The sequence below is a fragment of the Saccharomycodes ludwigii genome, chromosome IV, assembly GCF_020623625.1.
Source record: "Saccharomycodes ludwigii strain NBRC 1722 chromosome IV, whole genome shotgun sequence".
NCBI lineage: Eukaryota > Fungi > Ascomycota > Saccharomycetes > Saccharomycodales > Saccharomycodaceae > Saccharomycodes > Saccharomycodes ludwigii.
Genome location: NC_060203.1, coordinates 951,309 through 970,198, shown reverse-complemented (window position 1 = coordinate 970,198; position 18,890 = coordinate 951,309). Strand labels below are relative to the sequence as shown.

Genomic DNA, 18,890 nt, shown 5'->3' with positions numbered 1-18,890 from the left:
TTTTACTTTTCACTTTTACAAGTCACTTATATTAAAAGAAAAAAAAAAAAAAAGAGGTGTTCAAAATAATTAAAAAAGAAAACTAAAAAAAAAAAAAAAAAAAAAAGGACAACTAGATTATATACTACAATAGTGACAATAATGTTGGGTTTAAGATCTTCTTTGAGAACTAGTTTATTAAAAAACAGCAGCAGATTGATTTCCTCTTCTGCTATTGCTGCCAAATCTACCTATAGAACTCCTGATTTCGGTGATTATCTTAAGAAAGATGGTGATGCTGACAAATCCAGAAGTTATGCCTACTTTGTTGTCGGCTCTTTAGGTTTATTATCTTCCGCAGGTGCTAAATCTACTGTCGAAACTTTTGTCACTTCCATGACAGCCACTTCTGACGTTTTGGCTATGGCTAAGGTCGAGGTTAACTTAGCTGTTATCCCAGAAGGTAAAAATGTTGTTGTTAAATGGCAAGGTAAACCAGTTTTTATTAGACACAGAACTCCCCACGAAATCGAAGAAGCCAACGATGTCGATATTTCCACTTTGAGAGATCCACAAACTGATGCTGAGAGAGTTAAAAAACCAGAATGGTTAGTTATGTTGGGTATTTGTACTCACTTGGGGTGTGTTCCTATTGGTGAATCTGGTGATTTCGGTGGTTGGTTTTGTCCATGTCACGGTTCCCACTACGATATCTCGGGTAGAATTAGAAAAGGTCCAGCCCCATTGAACTTGGAAATTCCAAACTATGAATTCGATGGTACAAACTTAATTGTTGGTTAAAGCATTTTTTTTTAAATACTTTTGAATGAAGCAAGGTGAGTGAGCTAGAGATTCTGTACATGGAGTTGAATATGAAAAAACAAAAAAAAAAAAAGAAAAAAAACAGTTTTTTTTATCTTTTTATCTTTTTATTTATGTGATTAAGAAAATAGGATAAGCAAAGAAAAAAGAGGACTGGAACAACGGCAGCAACAACAACAAAATAATAATTTTAGTATTATCATTTATTTATTTATTTATTAATATTATTCTATTTATTCTTATAATTTTTTTATTTTGTTTTACTAATTTATTTATTATATATTATTACTGATTTTGACATTTTAATGACTCAAAGATTTCAAAAAGGTGTTTATTGTTCATTTGCAACTCTTGGCAATGAAGTCAAATAAGTAGATAAAGCTTGTTTATTTATGCCTTTTCGTTTTTATACTGTTTGTTATTAACCGCTTTAATATGCAATTTATAGAAAGAAAAAAAAAAAAAAGAAAAAAAAACTTTTTAATACAAACATTCAGCTAGTTCATCAGGTATGTTTTCCCAACCTTCTGCCTCCCATTGATTCAACAATTGTTCTAATTCCATACGCCTCTGAACAATTTGTGATTGTGAATATATTTGAAAATCACAGGAATCACTTGAAAATTTTGACTGAGGGGATTGCCTCGATAGTAATGGACAATTTTCATCAACGACCCCTGGATCTTCGTTACTTGGCAATAAATTACAAGAATACTCTACATTCCCGTTTGTCATTGAAGGATATGACTTATGAGGTGATACGATCGTTGATGAAACAGTAACATAGCCGCGTTTCTTTTGATTATTACTGCTACTTCCCTCCTTATTCACCTTTCGTTTCCCGTCTATGTCAATTCCACAGACTTGATACATCATTTCTTTTGCATATCTGGGTATATTCTTGGGTCTATATGTTGGTGAATATTTAATTCTCCACAAAACTGACCAATGTAACTTTGAATACTCCGGTATATGTCTTGATCTTCCAAAATTGGGTATATAAACATTTCTCCATTTTAGCGTACAATCTTCTAATCTTATGCCTATTGGTATTAATTCCATAAACCACCAAAACAACGTATGTAGAATATTAGGGAATCCCTTGCTATCTACAATATTGCGTTCTTCATCAGCCTCCTCGTTTGTAGATATTCTGTTACCACCGGCATTGTTTCTTTTCATACGATATTTCTTGGGGGATTGTCGTTTCCCCCGTTTTTCCAAAAAATAAAAAAACCTGTCTTTAAACGTGTTTTCAAAACTTCCACCACTGGTATCCTTATTTCTGTTAAACATTTTCCTCCAACAAACATTAATTTTAAAAAAGGACAACCAATCATGAGTACTTGCGCAAAAATTTTCCTTCAAGGGGTAAGAAGTCATAAAACCTTTGACTTCATCTAGTTTAAATTTGACACCAGACTTGATGGCTTCAGAAAGCATCCATCTTAACGGAACAGTTGACACATACAGATAAGATGGTGTATCTGGGACCCATCCACCACCAACATCAGAATGATCACCGGGGAAAAACATTTCAATTAAATCAGGCGACATGGAAATATCTTTCTCATGGCTGTTCCCGGCATCACAAATTCTGAGCTTAAATAACCCTTCCACTTTTTTCCTCACCAATAAATGTTCAGAGTCTATATTTTTTCCCCGACTACTGCCACCACTATTGCCGGTGGTTATATTGTGATCACTGAAGTAAGTGAATCCCTCATTTTGTTTGAATTTCATCTTAGCTCGAGGATAGGTATTAAAGTAACGCTTATTAGTGTCACCTTGTTGATACCCGCTGGTAGTTGCAAAGTCATAGTCAAAGCGAGGTTTAAAGGCATAATCCAGGCTCCTTATTGTAGCATCTATAAAAGTATTACAGTATAAGTTGTTATCACTATACAGTTCGGTATTGTTTTGTAGACCGTCATTGCTAATAGAAGGGGCATCTTGTGTTATTGGAATGTAATCAACTAAATGGCTTTTATATTCAAGTGAGAATAATAAAGGAGTGCATGGATTGGGCGCAAAGTTTTGTTGTTTAAATTTACCTCTCCGTTCGTCAATGCTAACTGCATGTCTAACATGATCCACAATTCCACTCCTAGCACTAAAGGGGAATAATCTATCTCTTAACAATCCTACAGAATTAACTGAATCAAATAGCCCTTGAAAATGTATTCGCACTTCATATGGTCTAGCAAAGGTTGCTCTAAATTCTTCCACTAATGTGGTGTTATAATTTGGTTGGCTAGGTTGCGCTGCGTATTCCCATGCTTTATACATTTTCCAAGCCACGTAAATTACATCTTCGGACCCTTTATTCAATAAGCCAACCCTTTCGATCATTCCCGCCAAAATACGTGCAGTGAATGCACCTCTACTGAAACCAAACATGTATATTCTGTCCCCCCTTTCATAATATTTCATCAAAAATAAATATGCAGACATGATATGATAATCTAAGCTAAAGGCAAACAGGGAATCCGTTAAATTAGAAAAGAAATTAGCAGACAATGTTACGTTAAGTGCTGGATCAAATCCCATACAATTACCTACGCCTGGTTGATAGTAACATAACTGGACAGTATCGTCACTGTTATCTAGGAGTCTAAATATTTTCAAAATATTGGTGAACGGAGACGGTCCAAAACTACTACTTGTCCCATCAAAACATAATACTAAGTTTTTAGAAGCTTTATTAATTCTAATCATGTTATTGATGGCACTGTCGATGCCAATTGCGGATGCTGTTTTGGTGGTGGTAGTATCGGATGTAGTTTTATAACCATTTATAATTGAAAGCAGTGACATTATCATCAAAAACAACAATTATTGGTTACGTGATTTTTATGGATGTTTTTTTTCCACCCTTCTCTTTTTCCTTTCTGGTTTAGCAAAGGTTAATTTTTATTTTTTTATTTTCCCCATTCGTAATAATTGTTATTAAATCCATCAATGTTGTTCCTTATAGACTTGATATGAACATTTTTAAAGCTTCCAAAATTTAAATGCCAAAGGGTGTATTTTGATGACTTTTTTTTGTTATGTCTTTATAATTTTAATTTTTGATTTTGTGTCCTTTTTTTTAAGTTAAAAAAAAAAAAAAAAAAAAAAAAAAGAGAAAAAAAAAAAGAGAAAATATTATCCTCTTTCTACATCCCATAACGTTTCTGTGTTGTTATTTTTCCTCTTTTAATTTCCAACCTTTATACAGTTTATCAAATGTGGCAATTTGTTTCAAGAATGCCCTTAATCGAAGTGTATCTTCCTCAGTAATAAGTTTAAATCCAGTACCATTTATAATTTCTGAAGAAGTAGCAAACTTATTTGGTTTATTTCTAAGAAAATCTCTAAACTTGGATAAATCTTCAACGTCTTTAGTTAGTTTTGCGTCAATTTGAGCATTGCTTGGTATGGTTGGTGATGGGTTGTCAGTATTATTTAATTTTTTAATTGTATCCAAAATTGCAGAAGAACCATTTCCACCTCCATTAAGCATTTTAGTTGATATATTTTTACTTTTACTTATGTTAGTAATACTCAATTTTTTATTCTTTTTAGCTTTTCCAGCAACTCCAAACTTACCTGTCCATGTGGGTGTTCCTATCTTGTACTGTTTGGTTATATTTCTAGATTTTTTTAATTCTTCAGCAGCCCTTGCCGCTGATCTAACCGCTTCCCGAGTTATAATATCATCAGAAGGTTTGTAATGAGAATCCACCAAATTATTGTGGCTGACTGCACTTTCAATGCCAAATAATCCTTTCATTAAACGGTCATCTTCGGTTTTATCAATTTCATCATGTTCTTTAGAATCATAAAATCCCTCCAATTTAGAAACACCACTCATTGACGAAACTGCATTCAAATCATCATCATTATTGCCACCTGATTTGTTATTATTTTTTTCTGTCAGAGTACTGATCTGTTCGTTTAAATCTTCATTGTACCCGCGACTGCCTCCCAAGGTGAACAAATCTTGTAATTCATTCGTTTTGAAAAATCTTTTCTGGTTCGGATCTTTTAGGATTTTATTGGATAAAAATTGTTTGAAAATTTGCCTATGGTAAATTTTCTCTTCTATAGAACCAGCTATCATCAATCTGTATATTGTAACATCTCTTTTCTGGCCAATCCTCCAGGCACGTTCACGAGCTTGTAAATCAGTGGATGGATTCCAGTCAGGATCATAGATAATAATTCTATCTGCACCAGTCAAATTGATGCCTAATCCACCCACTTTGGTCGTTAGAAGAAAGACGTCATAGTTTTCATTATTGAACTTATCAACAAGCGCTTGTCTTGCCCCAATATTTGTCGTACCGTCCATACGCAACACCTTTAAATTGCCTGACAAATCAGGATCTCTTTTTTCAATAAAGTCCTGGAAAATGTTAAGCATCTGTCTTGATTGTGTGAATAGCAAAGTTTTATGCCCATTTTCATGCCACACTTTCAACAATTGTTTGACCACTTGCATTTTCCCAGATCTTGAGGCACTTCCATAATCTGCGGGTCTTTTATAGCTGAAATCTTTACTTATTAACAAATCTGGATGATTGCATATTTTCCTCAATACATCAATTCCATATAAAACTTTGATTTTGCCACCCTTAATTTTTGTCAGTTCATCAGAGTTCAAAAAATCCATATATTTGTTCCGCTGGTATTTAGTTAATTTGCAAAACAAAACCATTTCATTTTTCTTGGGTAGATCCTTAGCTACATCCGATTTCACCCTTCTTAGTAGATATGGAGTTATTAGGTCTTTAAGCAATACTGCACATTTGTAGCCAGTTTGAACTTGCAAGTTTGTGGCATTGGCATAGCCACCCATATTTATCGGATGTGCAAATTGTTGTTGAAATATGGGAAGTGTACCTAATTTTCCAGGGTAAATAAAATCAAATAAACTCCATAATTCAATCAAGTTGTTTTGAATCGGTGTCCCAGACAAAATTATTCTATTTCTACATTTAACACGTTTACATGTTAAAGATATATCTGAATTTGGATTTCTGATTTTGTGGCCTTCATCCAATATAACATACGACCAATTTACTTTCAACAACCTGTCAGAATTTATTTTCAAACCGACATAAGTGGTGACCAATATGTGGCCACACTCAACCACTTTATCAATCAATTTACATGCTTCTGTCTTGTTGGAAATTGCGTTCTTCACTTTGTTTTGATCGATATAATCTTCATAAGTAAAATTTTCCGAATTTACTAGCATCTCTTCCAATTTTTCATCGTTCATGGCCTCTTTACCTGATTTGGCATCAAATCCAGCGCCAATAGAATGCAAAATAATTGCTCTGAATGGTGGCCACCATTTATGTATTTCACTGACCCATTGTTTCATCACAGTTGCTGGACATACGATCAATACTGGTTTATCCAATTTATTTGAATGATGTAGAGAAGCCAGAAATGCAATAATTTGAATAGTTTTACCTAATCCCATTTCATCACTTAAAATCCCCCCGCATTTTTGCTGCCGTAGCTCCCAGAGCCATTGAACGCAAGTTTTTTGGTAGTTAAACAAGTTGGAGAAAATTTCTCCGGGTATTTTGAGATCATTGGATAGTTTAGCATCCTTGAAATCTGGGTGAGTTTTAAGCCATTCTGGTAACTCTGGGTGTTTGTCTATCTTCCTATCTTTGGACCTATTTTTTATCCATGACTTTAATCTTTTTTGATAACTATATTCATCGCCATCATCCACAAAATTTGAAGCTTTTACTTTTATTGAGGCAGCCTCTTCCTCAGCTTCACTCCCTTCATATATTACTTCTTCCTCTTCGAGTTCAGATTCAAATTCTTCCTCGTCAAATTCAGAGCCCGACAACTCTTCTGGACGCCCTTTATCGATAGGTTTATTATCTGATACCTCTTCATTTATAGATATATCAGTAGTTTGATTTTCCCTACTTTGTCTCTTCGATTTCTTTCCCTTTATCAAGACATTTTCTGGAAGCATTTCTTGTAGTTCCAGATTAGAATCATAGATATTGTGACTAGCTTTCCTTTTTCTACTTACTTCGGTGGAATTTGCCTGTTTTTCCCCTCCTAACTCTCGTTGCTCGCAATAATTATCGGTAGTATCACCTTCTTCGTCATTAGTGAGTACAAAATTTGATTTGTTACCAAATGCGGTAACTTTACCTACTCTTATCAAATAATCTGTTTCAGATTCACCTTGTTGTCTGTCTGACTGGACATTAGGAATTTTATTATTTTTATAATGATCATTTTCTTTCAGAGGTTTTATAACTTTAATTCTGCTTTTAATATCTTTTATGTCTTGTAGAAGTGGGCTGATTTCATCTTTATTTAATGTGTCAATAGTTTCTCTTAGTTTATTTTTAACGCTTATCCTATTTGCATTGTTTAATCTTCGTTGAAATAATTCTCTTTTCTTTTTCAATTGTGTTAGCTTATTTAAACTTCTTTCTAATCTTTTCGTTTCTTGTTCATTACTCTTTTGATCTAGTATATTTTGGGCATCTGATTCGATTTGATTTTCTAAGCTTGTTTGAGAAATGATATTTTCTACTATTCCATCCAATATATCTTTTTCTGACATAATAGATGATATATATACATATATTTTTTTTTTTAGTTTTTTCAGATTGTTAAAAGAATATTTAAGATAAAAAATTCAATTTATAAAAAAAAAAAAAAAAAAAAAAAAAAAAAAAAAAAAGGAAAAAAAAGGAAAAATAAAAAGAAAAAAAGGAAAAAAGGACAAGGTGAAGAGGGAAAATAGGCTGTGTATAATATGACGACTTTTTAACAAAAGCCAGAAAAATAAAATAAAATAAAATATATGGTCAATATAGACGGAAAATGAAATAGAATTACAATATCTATTTGTTTTTAAGTTGTACTTAGAATAATTTAAATTACAGTAATGTGTTATTTTTGTACATTCTACCCATTGTTTGTCTATTTACAAGTTAATGCAACTATTCTATAATATATATAAGCTATACCTTTACCTTACACAAGCTGCATTGTTTTTTCTTTTCTTTTCTTTTCTTTCCTTTTCTTTTTACATCATAGGATAATCACATATAATGTACTGTGGTATTTTCTATTCTCTCTCACTTTTTCTCTATTTTTACTTGTTTTTCAATATCAAGTTACTTATTATGCATTTTTTTTTCTTTTTCTTTATCTGGTTATTTATGTTTTATTGGCACTGTCTAGCAATTCTAATTTTTTCATTTCAGCGTGTGGATTAAAATCACCGCTACACAACTTCTCATATTGTTGGTCGTACTTTCCAGTAGACAAAGCACCGTTACCTCTAAATCTTTTAGTCATATCGACCATACCACGTTTGCATTCCAAAAAAGCTTTCATTTGAGCAATACATAGTTCTGGTAAGTCTTTTTTCAAATCTGGATCTTCCAAACATTTTTTAGGAGTGTTTCTTTTAATCATAACACATGGAGATCTTTGTAAGCATATAGCCACTGCTTTTCTTTGATCATTACAACTTGCACCCATTTTTGTTGGTATAATAATTTATTTTGTTTTTTTTTTTTTTTTTTTTTTTCACTCCTAGGTTTCAAAATGGAATACTAATATTGGTTTAGTCGGTAATGAATAATAAAAAAAAAAAAAGAAAAATTCAATTGTAAGATAAAATATTAACGTGAATAAATAAGTAAATAAATGTAAGATGTAAGAAGATATTAAAACTTTATCAATTTTTATATATGTAATTAACTCACTCAAATTGATTCAATTACAATTTCACCAACAAAAGAAACATCCAATGTATCACAAAGTCCGAATATATCGGAATATTGTAAATTACATAATAATTTATTTTGTTCCGTTCTATTTAAATAATCCCCCCTTCTTTCCTTTCCCCCGTGATCAAAATTATCGCATTCTTCATTTTAAACTAAAAACAAAAACAAAAATAAAAATAAAAAGTATCAAACTGCTACATTTTTTAAAAATTATTGCCACAGAAAACAAAAATTCATCTCTTTACTGTGCCTCCTCTCCCTTCTTTCAATAACAATCTAATTAGAAACAAAAACGATAGTACAAGGAAGGACGATAAAGTACCAAATAAATTCCCAGGCATATTAAAAAAAAAAAAAAAAAAAAAAAACAAAAAGAAACGAAAAAGAAAAACTATGGTATTGACTTTTCTACCTGGTCAGCCGAATAATACACAAGAAACCGTATGTCAGGAAAACTGGCAGGGCCATACAATTTTAACCTACTGTTCCGGCAACAACCTAATCATATTAACAAAGAATTTTGAAAATTTACAAACCATTTATTTAGAAAAAGACTGCAATTGTGTAGACATTAATAGGAACAATGGTTTCATTGCAATTGGTGCAGATAATCAAGTTTTAATTTATAAACCATTGACAAGCATTTTCCCAAGGGAAAAACAACAAAAGTGGGTTTTTTGTTGTAAAATATTCCATGACGATTCTAAAGTTAATTGCTTAAAATGGAGTGAAGTTGAAGGGCAAAATGAGCTAGTAATTGGCTCAACATATTTATCTTTATGGAGGATAGATGATGTATTTGGTGCCTATAAACCTGTATTATTATGGACCAAGAACCAACCTTGTCCTGTCTATAGAGTTGATATTACCCAAGACTCACAATTGATTTCAAGTATGGGGAAGTATGATTCGACCGTCAAAATATGGAAAAGAATTTCAATTGGAAGTGACGTCTCTCTTTTTGATTTGACAATATTACCACATCAAAAACAAACTAATAGCTCTGAGGGCGAAACACCCGTATACGTCACCAGTTTCAGATGGAAACGGTTAGAAGATTTTAAATTAGAAAGTTCTTATGTCCTTTACACACTAACTACAGGGGGTAATTTTTTGGTATGGGCTATATATAACAATGTAGACAATAACAAGATTATAGAACGATGGGGCAGTTTCATCTTAGAGCCTACTCATGAGTTTGTCATTGTACTAGACAACAGAGTACTGAAAAAAGCTATACATAATACTAATACCAGCGATTTCGTCCTAACCGCCAGCCCAAATGCAGAACTTAATATCTACGAATTGAAAAACTTATCTTTAAATCCACCAAAATTAATGACAATTAACAGAATTGGAACCAAAAAGATTTCCAAGCCATCATTTGTGGAAAATCCCGAATTTATATATTATCCAGAACCACAATTGTATGAAAACACAAATTTGCTTTCGATAGTTGTGCATGATGTACATGGTGTCATAAGACATTCCTTGCTTCATCCGAAAGAATTAATCAACAGCAATACCAGTGAGGAAATTGTGTTGGAATCCGGAACAGATAAAGGATTACTTGAGGTTGGGCTATTGAAACATAAATTTACCGGTCATTATAAATCAATACAAAAATTAGTAAGATCCTCCGGCGGTGATAGTGTTTTGTCAATTACAAGATATAAGGAGGAAAATTGTTTGTGGATTCCACAAACCTTGAATGGTTGCGTTAGTTTAAGGAAATCAAAAATTTTGAGTACAGAATCACCTATATTAAATGCGGTTGTCTTAGAGAAGGGCAGTATTATAGTACTATTGCTAGCCAATTTTAAACTACAGATTTGGAATTGTGGCGAAAATTTGTCCAGTAAGAAGGCTTTATTGACATGTGAGTACGAACTAGAATTAAAGGAAGAGGTTCCCTTAGTAATGGCAAATGCTCCCGAAAAGGTACACAACAAAAATAGACATTTCGTTGTTTTAGTTTATAAAAACGGGACTACTGTTGCTTTTAAGGTGCAAAATTTCCAGTTAGCGCCTATAAAGAGTGATAACTTAATCAGCAACGAGAAAGATGAAGAAATTTATTTAATTAGTTCCATCGATCCCGTCTCCCATCAACATAACTCGGAGAGAAGCATTTTTTCGATGGTAACCAAGGAGGGGTTGGTAAAATGTTTTAAATCCTATTTTGAAATCAATGAGAGTCAAGACCCGGCATGGCATTTAAAGTGGCTACAAACTTCTACTTTAAATACCGGTTTAGAAAATGTTTCACAGATAAGAGGTTCTTCCATTGATAAGATGGCATGTGTTGATAAATCCCAAAAAGAATTTTCTATATGGGATCTGAAAAGGGGGGTTTTGGAATACAAGGAAACTTTTAGCGACAAAATAAAAGATATAGACTGGACAAGTACCCCTCAGGAACAAAGCATTGTTTCGATTGGATTTGAAAACTATTCTTTGATGTATACACAACTAAGATACGACTACACCAACGATCATCCCAGCTATGCCACACTACAGAAAATTGATCTTACAGCATATACTACACACCCAATTGGGGACTCTACATGGTTATGTGATGGGACCTTTATATTGGCTACTGGTAATCAGATTTTTATTAAAGATAAAATTTTGGATATAGAAAATGATTCTATTGCTAGACAATCCATTGGTTCCAGGAAACTTAAAAGTAATGATCTTTTCCACTTGTGCTCTGTATTGAACGGCACATTGCCAGTATATCATCCGCAATTTGTTGTCCAAGCTATATTCAATGGGAAAATTAATTTGGTGAAGGAGATTTATTTACGGTTGTTTGTTCAAATCCGTGAATTGGAATGGAAATCAAAAGATATTATAAACTTGGATTCCTTACTGGGCATGCAATTTGATAAGTTTACTATCTCTGATGATTCTCAGTATAAATTTAATTCGGACGAGTACGAAGAACCATACAACAAATTTAATCAAGATTTGGTTGACTTGCTTAGTGAAAAATTATCCAAAGTGCCGCTACCTTATGTGACGAGACATCAACAAATGACTTTAATCACAGTTTTGGATTCTTTAATGGAAATTGATAAGCTAGGGAGCTCAATTGATGAATTTGGTATCAACTTCATAGTAAGTATGAAATTGTTTCAAGGACATAAGCAAGTGCAAAAAACATTAACCATGAGGGATGTCTCTTGGGCATTGCATTGCAATCAAAAAGACATTTTGTTAAGTCTAATGAACGGGCCTCGGCTAACTTTGGAAAGGGCAAAAGAATACAAATTAGCATATTGGATTCGTCAGGAGGATTTGCTACAGAAATTTGAAGAGATTGCGAGAATTGAATTTTCTAAAGATGATAAAAGAGATCCAAATAGCTGTATGATTTATTATTTGGCTTTAAAAAAGAAACACATAATTATTGGACTATGGAAAATTTGTGCGGGACACCCCGAACAAAGGAAAATGTTGAACTTCTTGAATAATGACTTTAGAGAGGAACGTTGGAGGAAAGCTGCATTGAAAAATGCCTACGTTTTATTAAGTAAACACAGATTCCTTTTGGCGGCATGCTTTTTCCTACTAGCTGATGCTCTAAAGGACTGCGCCACGGTCTTAATCAGGCAATGCAATAATTTGGATTTGGCTATTGCAACCTGCCGTGTCTATGAGGGTGATAACGGCCCTGTCTTGTCTTTTATTTTAAAAACGTATGTTTTGGCTGACGCCATTATATCCAACGATCGTTGGAACTCAAGTTTTGTATATTGGAAATTAATGCAAAAGGACCTATCTATTAGAAGTTTGATTCAGTTTCCATCTAAATTCAAAGAAAATGCAGCTTTAATAAAGGACAAGTGTTTGCTTGTTAATAAATCGTTTTTGGTAGAAGACCCTGCATTATTGATTTTGTACCGGAAGCTAAAAGAAACTAACGTGAAATATTTGGCTGGAATCTTGGACATTGAGGAGAACTTGGAATATTCACTTGTTCAGAAAGTATGTGAGATTTATCAGCGTATGGGATGTGACTTTTTGGCCCTGGATTTGGTTGAGAATTGGAAGTTTATTAATAAGAGCGAATTCCTTGTAGCCAAAAATGGTGCAAGGGGGGATATTAATGGGAAATCCAATTTTATTTTTAATAGTAGAACCAATATTTTAAAGCCGAGTATATTTGATAAATTTAATATGCAAAATGATACTGCCTCACATTTGCATGCCGTATCCTATGATTCACCAAGCATCTTGAGCCAATACGATGATAATAATATGTCTACTTCGAATGAAATATCAGACAGTTGCAACACTTCTAAGCCAAGAAATGTACTGGATGATTTTAGTGAGCCAACCCACAACAATTCGTTGAATATTTCTACTATACCCGCACCGAAGAGTCTGTTGGATGACTTTAATGATGTGAAACCCAAACCTCCATTAAATGGCTTTACTACAAACAAGGTCAAATTAGAACCGGAAAAGGCTCCAGTTGCAAATAATAAACCAAGAAATTTATTAGACGATTTTATGTAGGCGTTATAACATTTTAAACTATTTATTTAAAGATTACATATATATATTCTTTCTATACATCAATCAAAAAATTTTGCCAGGTTTCTTTTTGATTTTTCCTTCTCCTTGATTAACAACTTTTCTGCAGTTTCAATTTTTTGATCCACAACTTTGTCATCTGGATTTTTAATTTTACAATTTTTATAATCTTTTAAAGCCAGTTCATACTTTTTTTGAGCATAATAAGAATTTCCACGTCTATAATATGCCTTAGCTAAATCCATATCATTTACTGTTTCATCCAATTCGAGTATATAGGCCGAATATTTGATTGCATTATTAAAGTCTTTTAAATTGAAAAAACAGAAACAAATATTTAAATATATTTTAACTTTTAAATTGAAAAATTTGATATGGTTTTCTTTATCCATGTCTAGATCAGGAATATATTCATTAACATATCTTACAGCCTTTAAATATTTGAAAATTGAATTTTCATAATCCCTTTTTTTGAAAAGCAATGATCCTGAATTCTTGATGATATCAGAAATCCTGTAGGCTTCATTAAAATCATCTTCTTTTATTCTTGTTTCATCAATCGGATATTCCTCATAAATATCGCCGCCAATTGTATCATTGCATCCATTATAGAATGGTATATCCATAGATTCATTCCATTCTCCACAATCTTCAATAATAACATTTTTCAAAGGAACGCCATCAGACTTGTCAACATCAACTGATTCTATGTTTCGAACAACACATTTGCCATGAATAACTTTACCAAAAACAGAATGTTTACCATTCAAATGAGGAGATGGATAGGTGGTAATAAAAAATTGTGATGAGTTTGTATCTTTAGTACCTGCGTTTGCCATTGCTACAAGCATACTCGAGGTGAATTCGCCTGTATTTTCGTCTTCAAAATTTCCAGAAACAGCCGAGGAAGTTTCATTATCGATACCAGTATTTTCACAACTCAATGGCCATTTTTTGGAGTATATTGAACAACCACCTTTTCCTAAAGTCTCTTTGTTTAGCTCTGTGGTAACATTACTATCCGTTGGAATAGATCCATAAACTATATCGCCCGCCTGTATCATAAAATTCTTGAAAACACGATGGAAAATATTATTTTTTAAAGTTAATTGTTTCCCGTCTATTTGTTTATCACCTTTGCATAAGTGATAGAAGTTATAAGTAGCTTTAGGAGCTTTATCCTTGAATAGCTCTATGACTATTCTACCCAATCGATGATTTTCAATTTTGATATCTAAATATATATATTTTGATGCATCCATTATTGGTTTTTTTTTTTTGGATTTTTGATAATATGTTCTATTGTTCAAACTTTAAGGATAAAGGAATAAGTTTCAAAAAAAAATTGATATATAGTGATAATAGGTATTGCTGAATTTGTCTCTTCATATTATTGAAGAAGTGTAATGAAATGTAATGTATTACTTTAAATTTGTAATTAATTCCCAACCTATAATTTAATGTAGTCAATTTATTGTGATTTCCGTATTTCACACGGACTTTTTTGTCCACCGGTTGACAATTAATTTACATATAAATATATAAATTTGTCCCTTCAGGAATGTAACGGACAAACATGCACTTCGGAAACAAAACAAAAAAAAATAAAAAAAAAAAAAAGGAATAATGGAATGACCGAAGTAAAAATTTTCCTTGAAATTCTTTACGTATTAAAACGACTTAAAAATTGGTGGCGGCAACGAAAAAAAAAAAAAAAGTTCAGTAAAGTTAACGAATAACCAGTTTCAGTTTTAACTTATTGTTTACCATGTTTTACTATAAACTCTTTTTAAAACTTGAATTGTAACAAGTACTATTCAACAACGATTGAAGAAAAAGAATATTCCTTTTTAAATTATATCAATAATAATAATAATAATAATAATAATTAAGTCTTGGGAGAAAAATTACGAAATTGCAATCATATAAAAAGAGGAATCATAATTAAACCAAGAAAAAAAAAAAAAAAAAAAAAAAGAAAAAAAAAACAAAAAAAAGACTTTTAAAAAGAAATCCTTCCACGGTCATCATTATATATACCATTAATTGTTCAAATAATAACTTTGTCTGTATAACAATAAAATAACCATGAATGATCAATATCAACATTGCAATCAGCAGCTAGCTATAGATCCAGTCACCATTGTTATTAGGGAATGTATCACTTTAGCCACGGCTATGAGAAAATTTACTAAATATTATTCTCAAAGTACCAACGTAGCTGCCTTATTAACGGGAACCAATTCTAATAACGAAGATAAACATGCTGAATTGTTTAGTAACTATAAAAATTTTACGGGCATTCTAGATTCTGAAATTTCTAGATTTAATGATAAGAAGGAACAGGATACCACAACAGCAACTGAGGAAGAAGCTGAGCAAACAAGCATATCTACCGAAACTTCAACAACTATTAAAAAAAATAGTCCTGCTAATAATAGCGGTTTATTAAATAGTAACACCTTTGTGAATAATGATCCACTTTTGGCTGGATTTTTACAATTAAGAACAATGCTAAATTCCAAAGTTTCTTTGCAAAATATCGATGCACTAACTTTGTTACAGCCATTTCTATTAGTTATCAGTACAAGCACAACTTCTGGATATATTACCAATTTGGCCTTAACTTCATTGCAAAAGTTTTTCTTTCAATACAAGATTATTAATACTTATTCGAAAAATTATCAGGCTGCCTTCAAACAAAGTGTTGTATCCTTGACGCATTGTCGATTTGAAGGATCTGAACAACTATCCGATGATTCCGTTTTATTAAAAGTGTTAGAATTAATGCGCAATCTAGTTACTTCTGAACAATATAATACGATTATGTCGGATTCTATTATGTATGAAGTATTGCAAACTGTTATGTCTCTAGCTTGTAATAAACGAAGATCAGAGGTGCTAAGAAGGGCCGCTGAAATGACGATGATGGAAATTACTAGTACCTTATTTATGAAGTTGAAGACTATAAATTCCAGTTCTCAAAATGCGTACATTAATGACGAAGACTATACCAAGAATGGATTGAAGGATGACACAATTGGCACCTCTAGTGACACTAAAGAAATAATAGAAAAAGAAGACACCGAAGAGAATAATCCCACTGGAAGTACTAAAGAGGATACTGGGAAGGAAGAAATCTACGGGTTGCCTGTAATTAAAGATTATTTAGGGATATTAATATCATTAATCATGCCTGAAAATCAACACAAACATAATTACAGTACTCGAATTTTGAGTTTGCAATTATTAAATATTGCATTTGAAATATCTGGCGATCATTTCCCTCATCATCCCGTTTTATTTACTTTAGTATCTGATCCAATCTTTAAAAACATTTTGTATATAATTAAAAACGCTAAAAACACCAAGCCCTCCTTATTACAAGCCGCTTTGCAAGCTTTTGTCACTTTGTCGTTGGTTATGGGAGAATATTTGGAAATGCAGATTGAACTAACGTTGAAAACGATTTTTGATATTGTTAGCGATTCAGATGATGACCAGGTAGCTAGTGTTGCTAAAGAGCTTTTAATTGAGCAAATTGCTATACTATGGACGAGATCCAAACCTTCCTTTTTCACAAAATTATTTGTCACATATGATTGTAATTTGAATAGATCAGATTTATGTGTTGATTTCATTAAATATTTATCCAAATTATCGTTACCGGAGTCTGCTAGCACCACTGCTGACATTGTTCCACCTATTTGTCTAAATGGTTTAATTTCATTCATTGAAGATACTTATGTGTTGCTGACCGGCAATATGGGATGCAACTTGGACATTGCAAATACCTACCTAGAACAAAGAGAAAGAAAGGCTAAATTTATTGAATCGACTCAATTATTTAATGAAAAGCCCAAAAAAGGATTGCCCTTATTACTATCTAATGGCTTTATTGAAAATGATAACGAGGAGACTATTGCAAAATTTTTATACGAAAACAAGGGGAGATTAAATAAGAAAACCATTGGCGAATATGTTGCAGACCCTAAAAACATTTCTTTATTAAAACATTTTATTTCCAATTTCAATTTCCAAGGATTACGTGTAGATGAAGCTATTCGTGTTTTGTTAACTAAATTTCGTTTACCAGGTGAATCGCAACAAATCGAGAGGATTGTGGAATCTTTTGCTGCCAAATATGTTGAAGATCAAAAATATGATTCTGACAGGGAGACCATTAATGAAGTTGAGGATGATTATGCGACGGTTCAACCAGATGCAGACTCTGTCTTTATTTTAAGTTATTCGATTATCATGCTAAATACCGATTTGCATAATCCACAAGTAAAAAAACACATGACATTTGATGATTATACATACAATTTGAAAGGTTGTAATAATAACAAAAATTTCCCCCTATGGTATTTGGATAGAATCTATTGTTCTATTAGAGATAAAGAGATTGTTATGCCGGAGGAACATCATGGAAATGAAGAATGGTTTGACGATGCTTGGAATAATTTAATTTCTTCATTCAATGTTTATATTGAATATAAGGATACACATAGTAACTCGCAAGAGCTAACTGATGTCAACTCTTTGATTCAATTTGATAGAGCCATTTTTGAACAAGCTGGCGAGAATATCATCAGCACTTTATTTAAGATTTTTGAAATTGCCACCGATGATCATATAAGTATTAAAATGTTGTCGACCCTTGACAAATGTTGTTATATAGCATTTACCTTTGGCTCAGCAAATGCTTTGAATACAGTTATTAAAAAGCTAATCTCTATCTCGTTGTTAGATGGTGAGTTTAACGAAGAATCGGAATCTGATAATATTCCTTTGGTTGAGATTTTAGAAGATGAAAGAAACAAAAAAGTTAGTTATTCAGTCAGTAACCTTGGTGTCAAATTTGGTAGAGATTTTAAAGCACAACTCGTAACAATTTTGTTGTTTAATATTTTTCAGAATAACAATAGATTAGGGTTAATCAGTGAAGATAGTTGGTTTTCACTTGCTCAGATTGTATTAAACTTGTACGAGAATAAAATTATGCTTCCTGATTGTTTCCCCTCCATTCAAAAGAAATTTAGATTACCCCCACTACCTAGACCGACCCCCGACTACACAATAAATAAAAGTCAAAAAGAAAGTAATAATAGAAACGGGTTGTTATCGACCTTTGCATCGTATTTGAAAGGGGATGAAGAACCTACTTTGCAAGAACTCAATGCAAGTTTGTCTACTTATCAATGTATAGCTACTTGTAACTTACAGGAGACGTTGTTGGGCAATAAATATAATTTTACGGATGGTAAATTTATAATGGCTGTACTTAAGTTATTAGACGGTAATAGAGTTCTTGCAGAGGGGACCAAACTGTTTTTAATTGAGTTTATGGTTGGACTATTTTTCAACCATTTGGAAACAACCCATGTTGCCAGCTCTAGGGGGGGGTCGACGATGCATTGCTAGGCAAATTGATTCAAAATAAGTTTTTTGAAATTACTGAGAAAGGAAAAGTTTCAAGACCATTTGTTTTGAGGATTTTGGTTTACAAGATTTGGATGCTTTCCTTTGTGCAACAACCTGATATATTAGATAAATTGTTGAACGAAGAAGTATTATCGCATAATGAGATATATGACGATGAGTTTTTTGAGAATAAAAATATTGGCGGAGAATTTTTAAGGAAAATTTTGCATTTGGCCACGACCAATGCTTATAAGTCAAAATTGTTTCATTTGGAAAGTTTTTGGAAGATTTTGAGAAAATTTGCCTCTTACCAAAAACATGTTTTGGTTGTTTACAATT

General features: G+C 32.4%; 7 protein-coding genes across 7 annotated transcripts; 3 read left to right on the top strand and 4 right to left on the bottom strand.

Moving 5' to 3' along the window:
• Positions 1-141: 141 nt before the first annotated feature.
• Positions 142-780, top strand: RIP1 (ubiquinol--cytochrome-c reductase catalytic subunit RIP1; the record flags this gene model as incomplete). The annotated part of the gene is made up of 1 exon (XM_046078069.1): positions 142-780. The coding sequence occupies one exon, from the start codon at positions 142-144 to the stop codon at positions 778-780; it is 639 nt and encodes a 212-aa protein (XP_045934443.1).
• A 501-nt stretch (positions 781-1,281) lies between these two features.
• SCDLUD_003495 (uncharacterized protein) lies at positions 1,282-3,618 on the bottom strand (the record flags this gene model as incomplete). The annotated part of the gene is made up of 1 exon (XM_046078068.1): positions 1,282-3,618. The coding sequence occupies one exon, from the start codon at positions 3,616-3,618 to the stop codon at positions 1,282-1,284; it is 2,337 nt and encodes a 778-aa protein (XP_045934442.1).
• A 367-nt stretch (positions 3,619-3,985) lies between these two features.
• On the bottom strand, positions 3,986-7,399 carry RAD26 (DNA-dependent ATPase RAD26; the record flags this gene model as incomplete). Its single annotated transcript, XM_046078067.1, has 1 exon — positions 3,986-7,399. The coding sequence occupies one exon, from the start codon at positions 7,397-7,399 to the stop codon at positions 3,986-3,988; it is 3,414 nt and encodes a 1,137-aa protein (XP_045934441.1).
• A 602-nt stretch (positions 7,400-8,001) lies between these two features.
• Positions 8,002-8,328, bottom strand: PET191 (Pet191p; the record flags this gene model as incomplete). Its single annotated transcript, XM_046078066.1, has 1 exon — positions 8,002-8,328. One exon carries the CDS (start codon positions 8,326-8,328, stop codon positions 8,002-8,004), a length of 327 nt encoding a protein of 108 aa, XP_045934440.1.
• A 644-nt stretch (positions 8,329-8,972) lies between these two features.
• RAV1 (Rav1p) lies at positions 8,973-13,106 on the top strand (the record flags this gene model as incomplete). Its single annotated transcript, XM_046078065.1, has 1 exon — positions 8,973-13,106. The coding sequence occupies one exon, from the start codon at positions 8,973-8,975 to the stop codon at positions 13,104-13,106; it is 4,134 nt and encodes a 1,377-aa protein (XP_045934439.1).
• Positions 13,107-13,165: 59 nt separating this feature from the next.
• Positions 13,166-14,386, bottom strand: CPR7 (peptidylprolyl isomerase CPR7; the record flags this gene model as incomplete). The annotated part of the gene is made up of 1 exon (XM_046078064.1): positions 13,166-14,386. One exon carries the CDS (start codon positions 14,384-14,386, stop codon positions 13,166-13,168), a length of 1,221 nt encoding a protein of 406 aa, XP_045934438.1.
• Positions 14,387-15,212: 826 nt separating this feature from the next.
• Positions 15,213-18,551, top strand: SCDLUD_003490 (uncharacterized protein; the record flags this gene model as incomplete). Its single annotated transcript, XM_046078063.1, has 1 exon — positions 15,213-18,551. The coding sequence occupies one exon, from the start codon at positions 15,213-15,215 to the stop codon at positions 18,549-18,551; it is 3,339 nt and encodes a 1,112-aa protein (XP_045934437.1).
• Between the last annotated feature and the right edge of the window lie 339 nt (positions 18,552-18,890).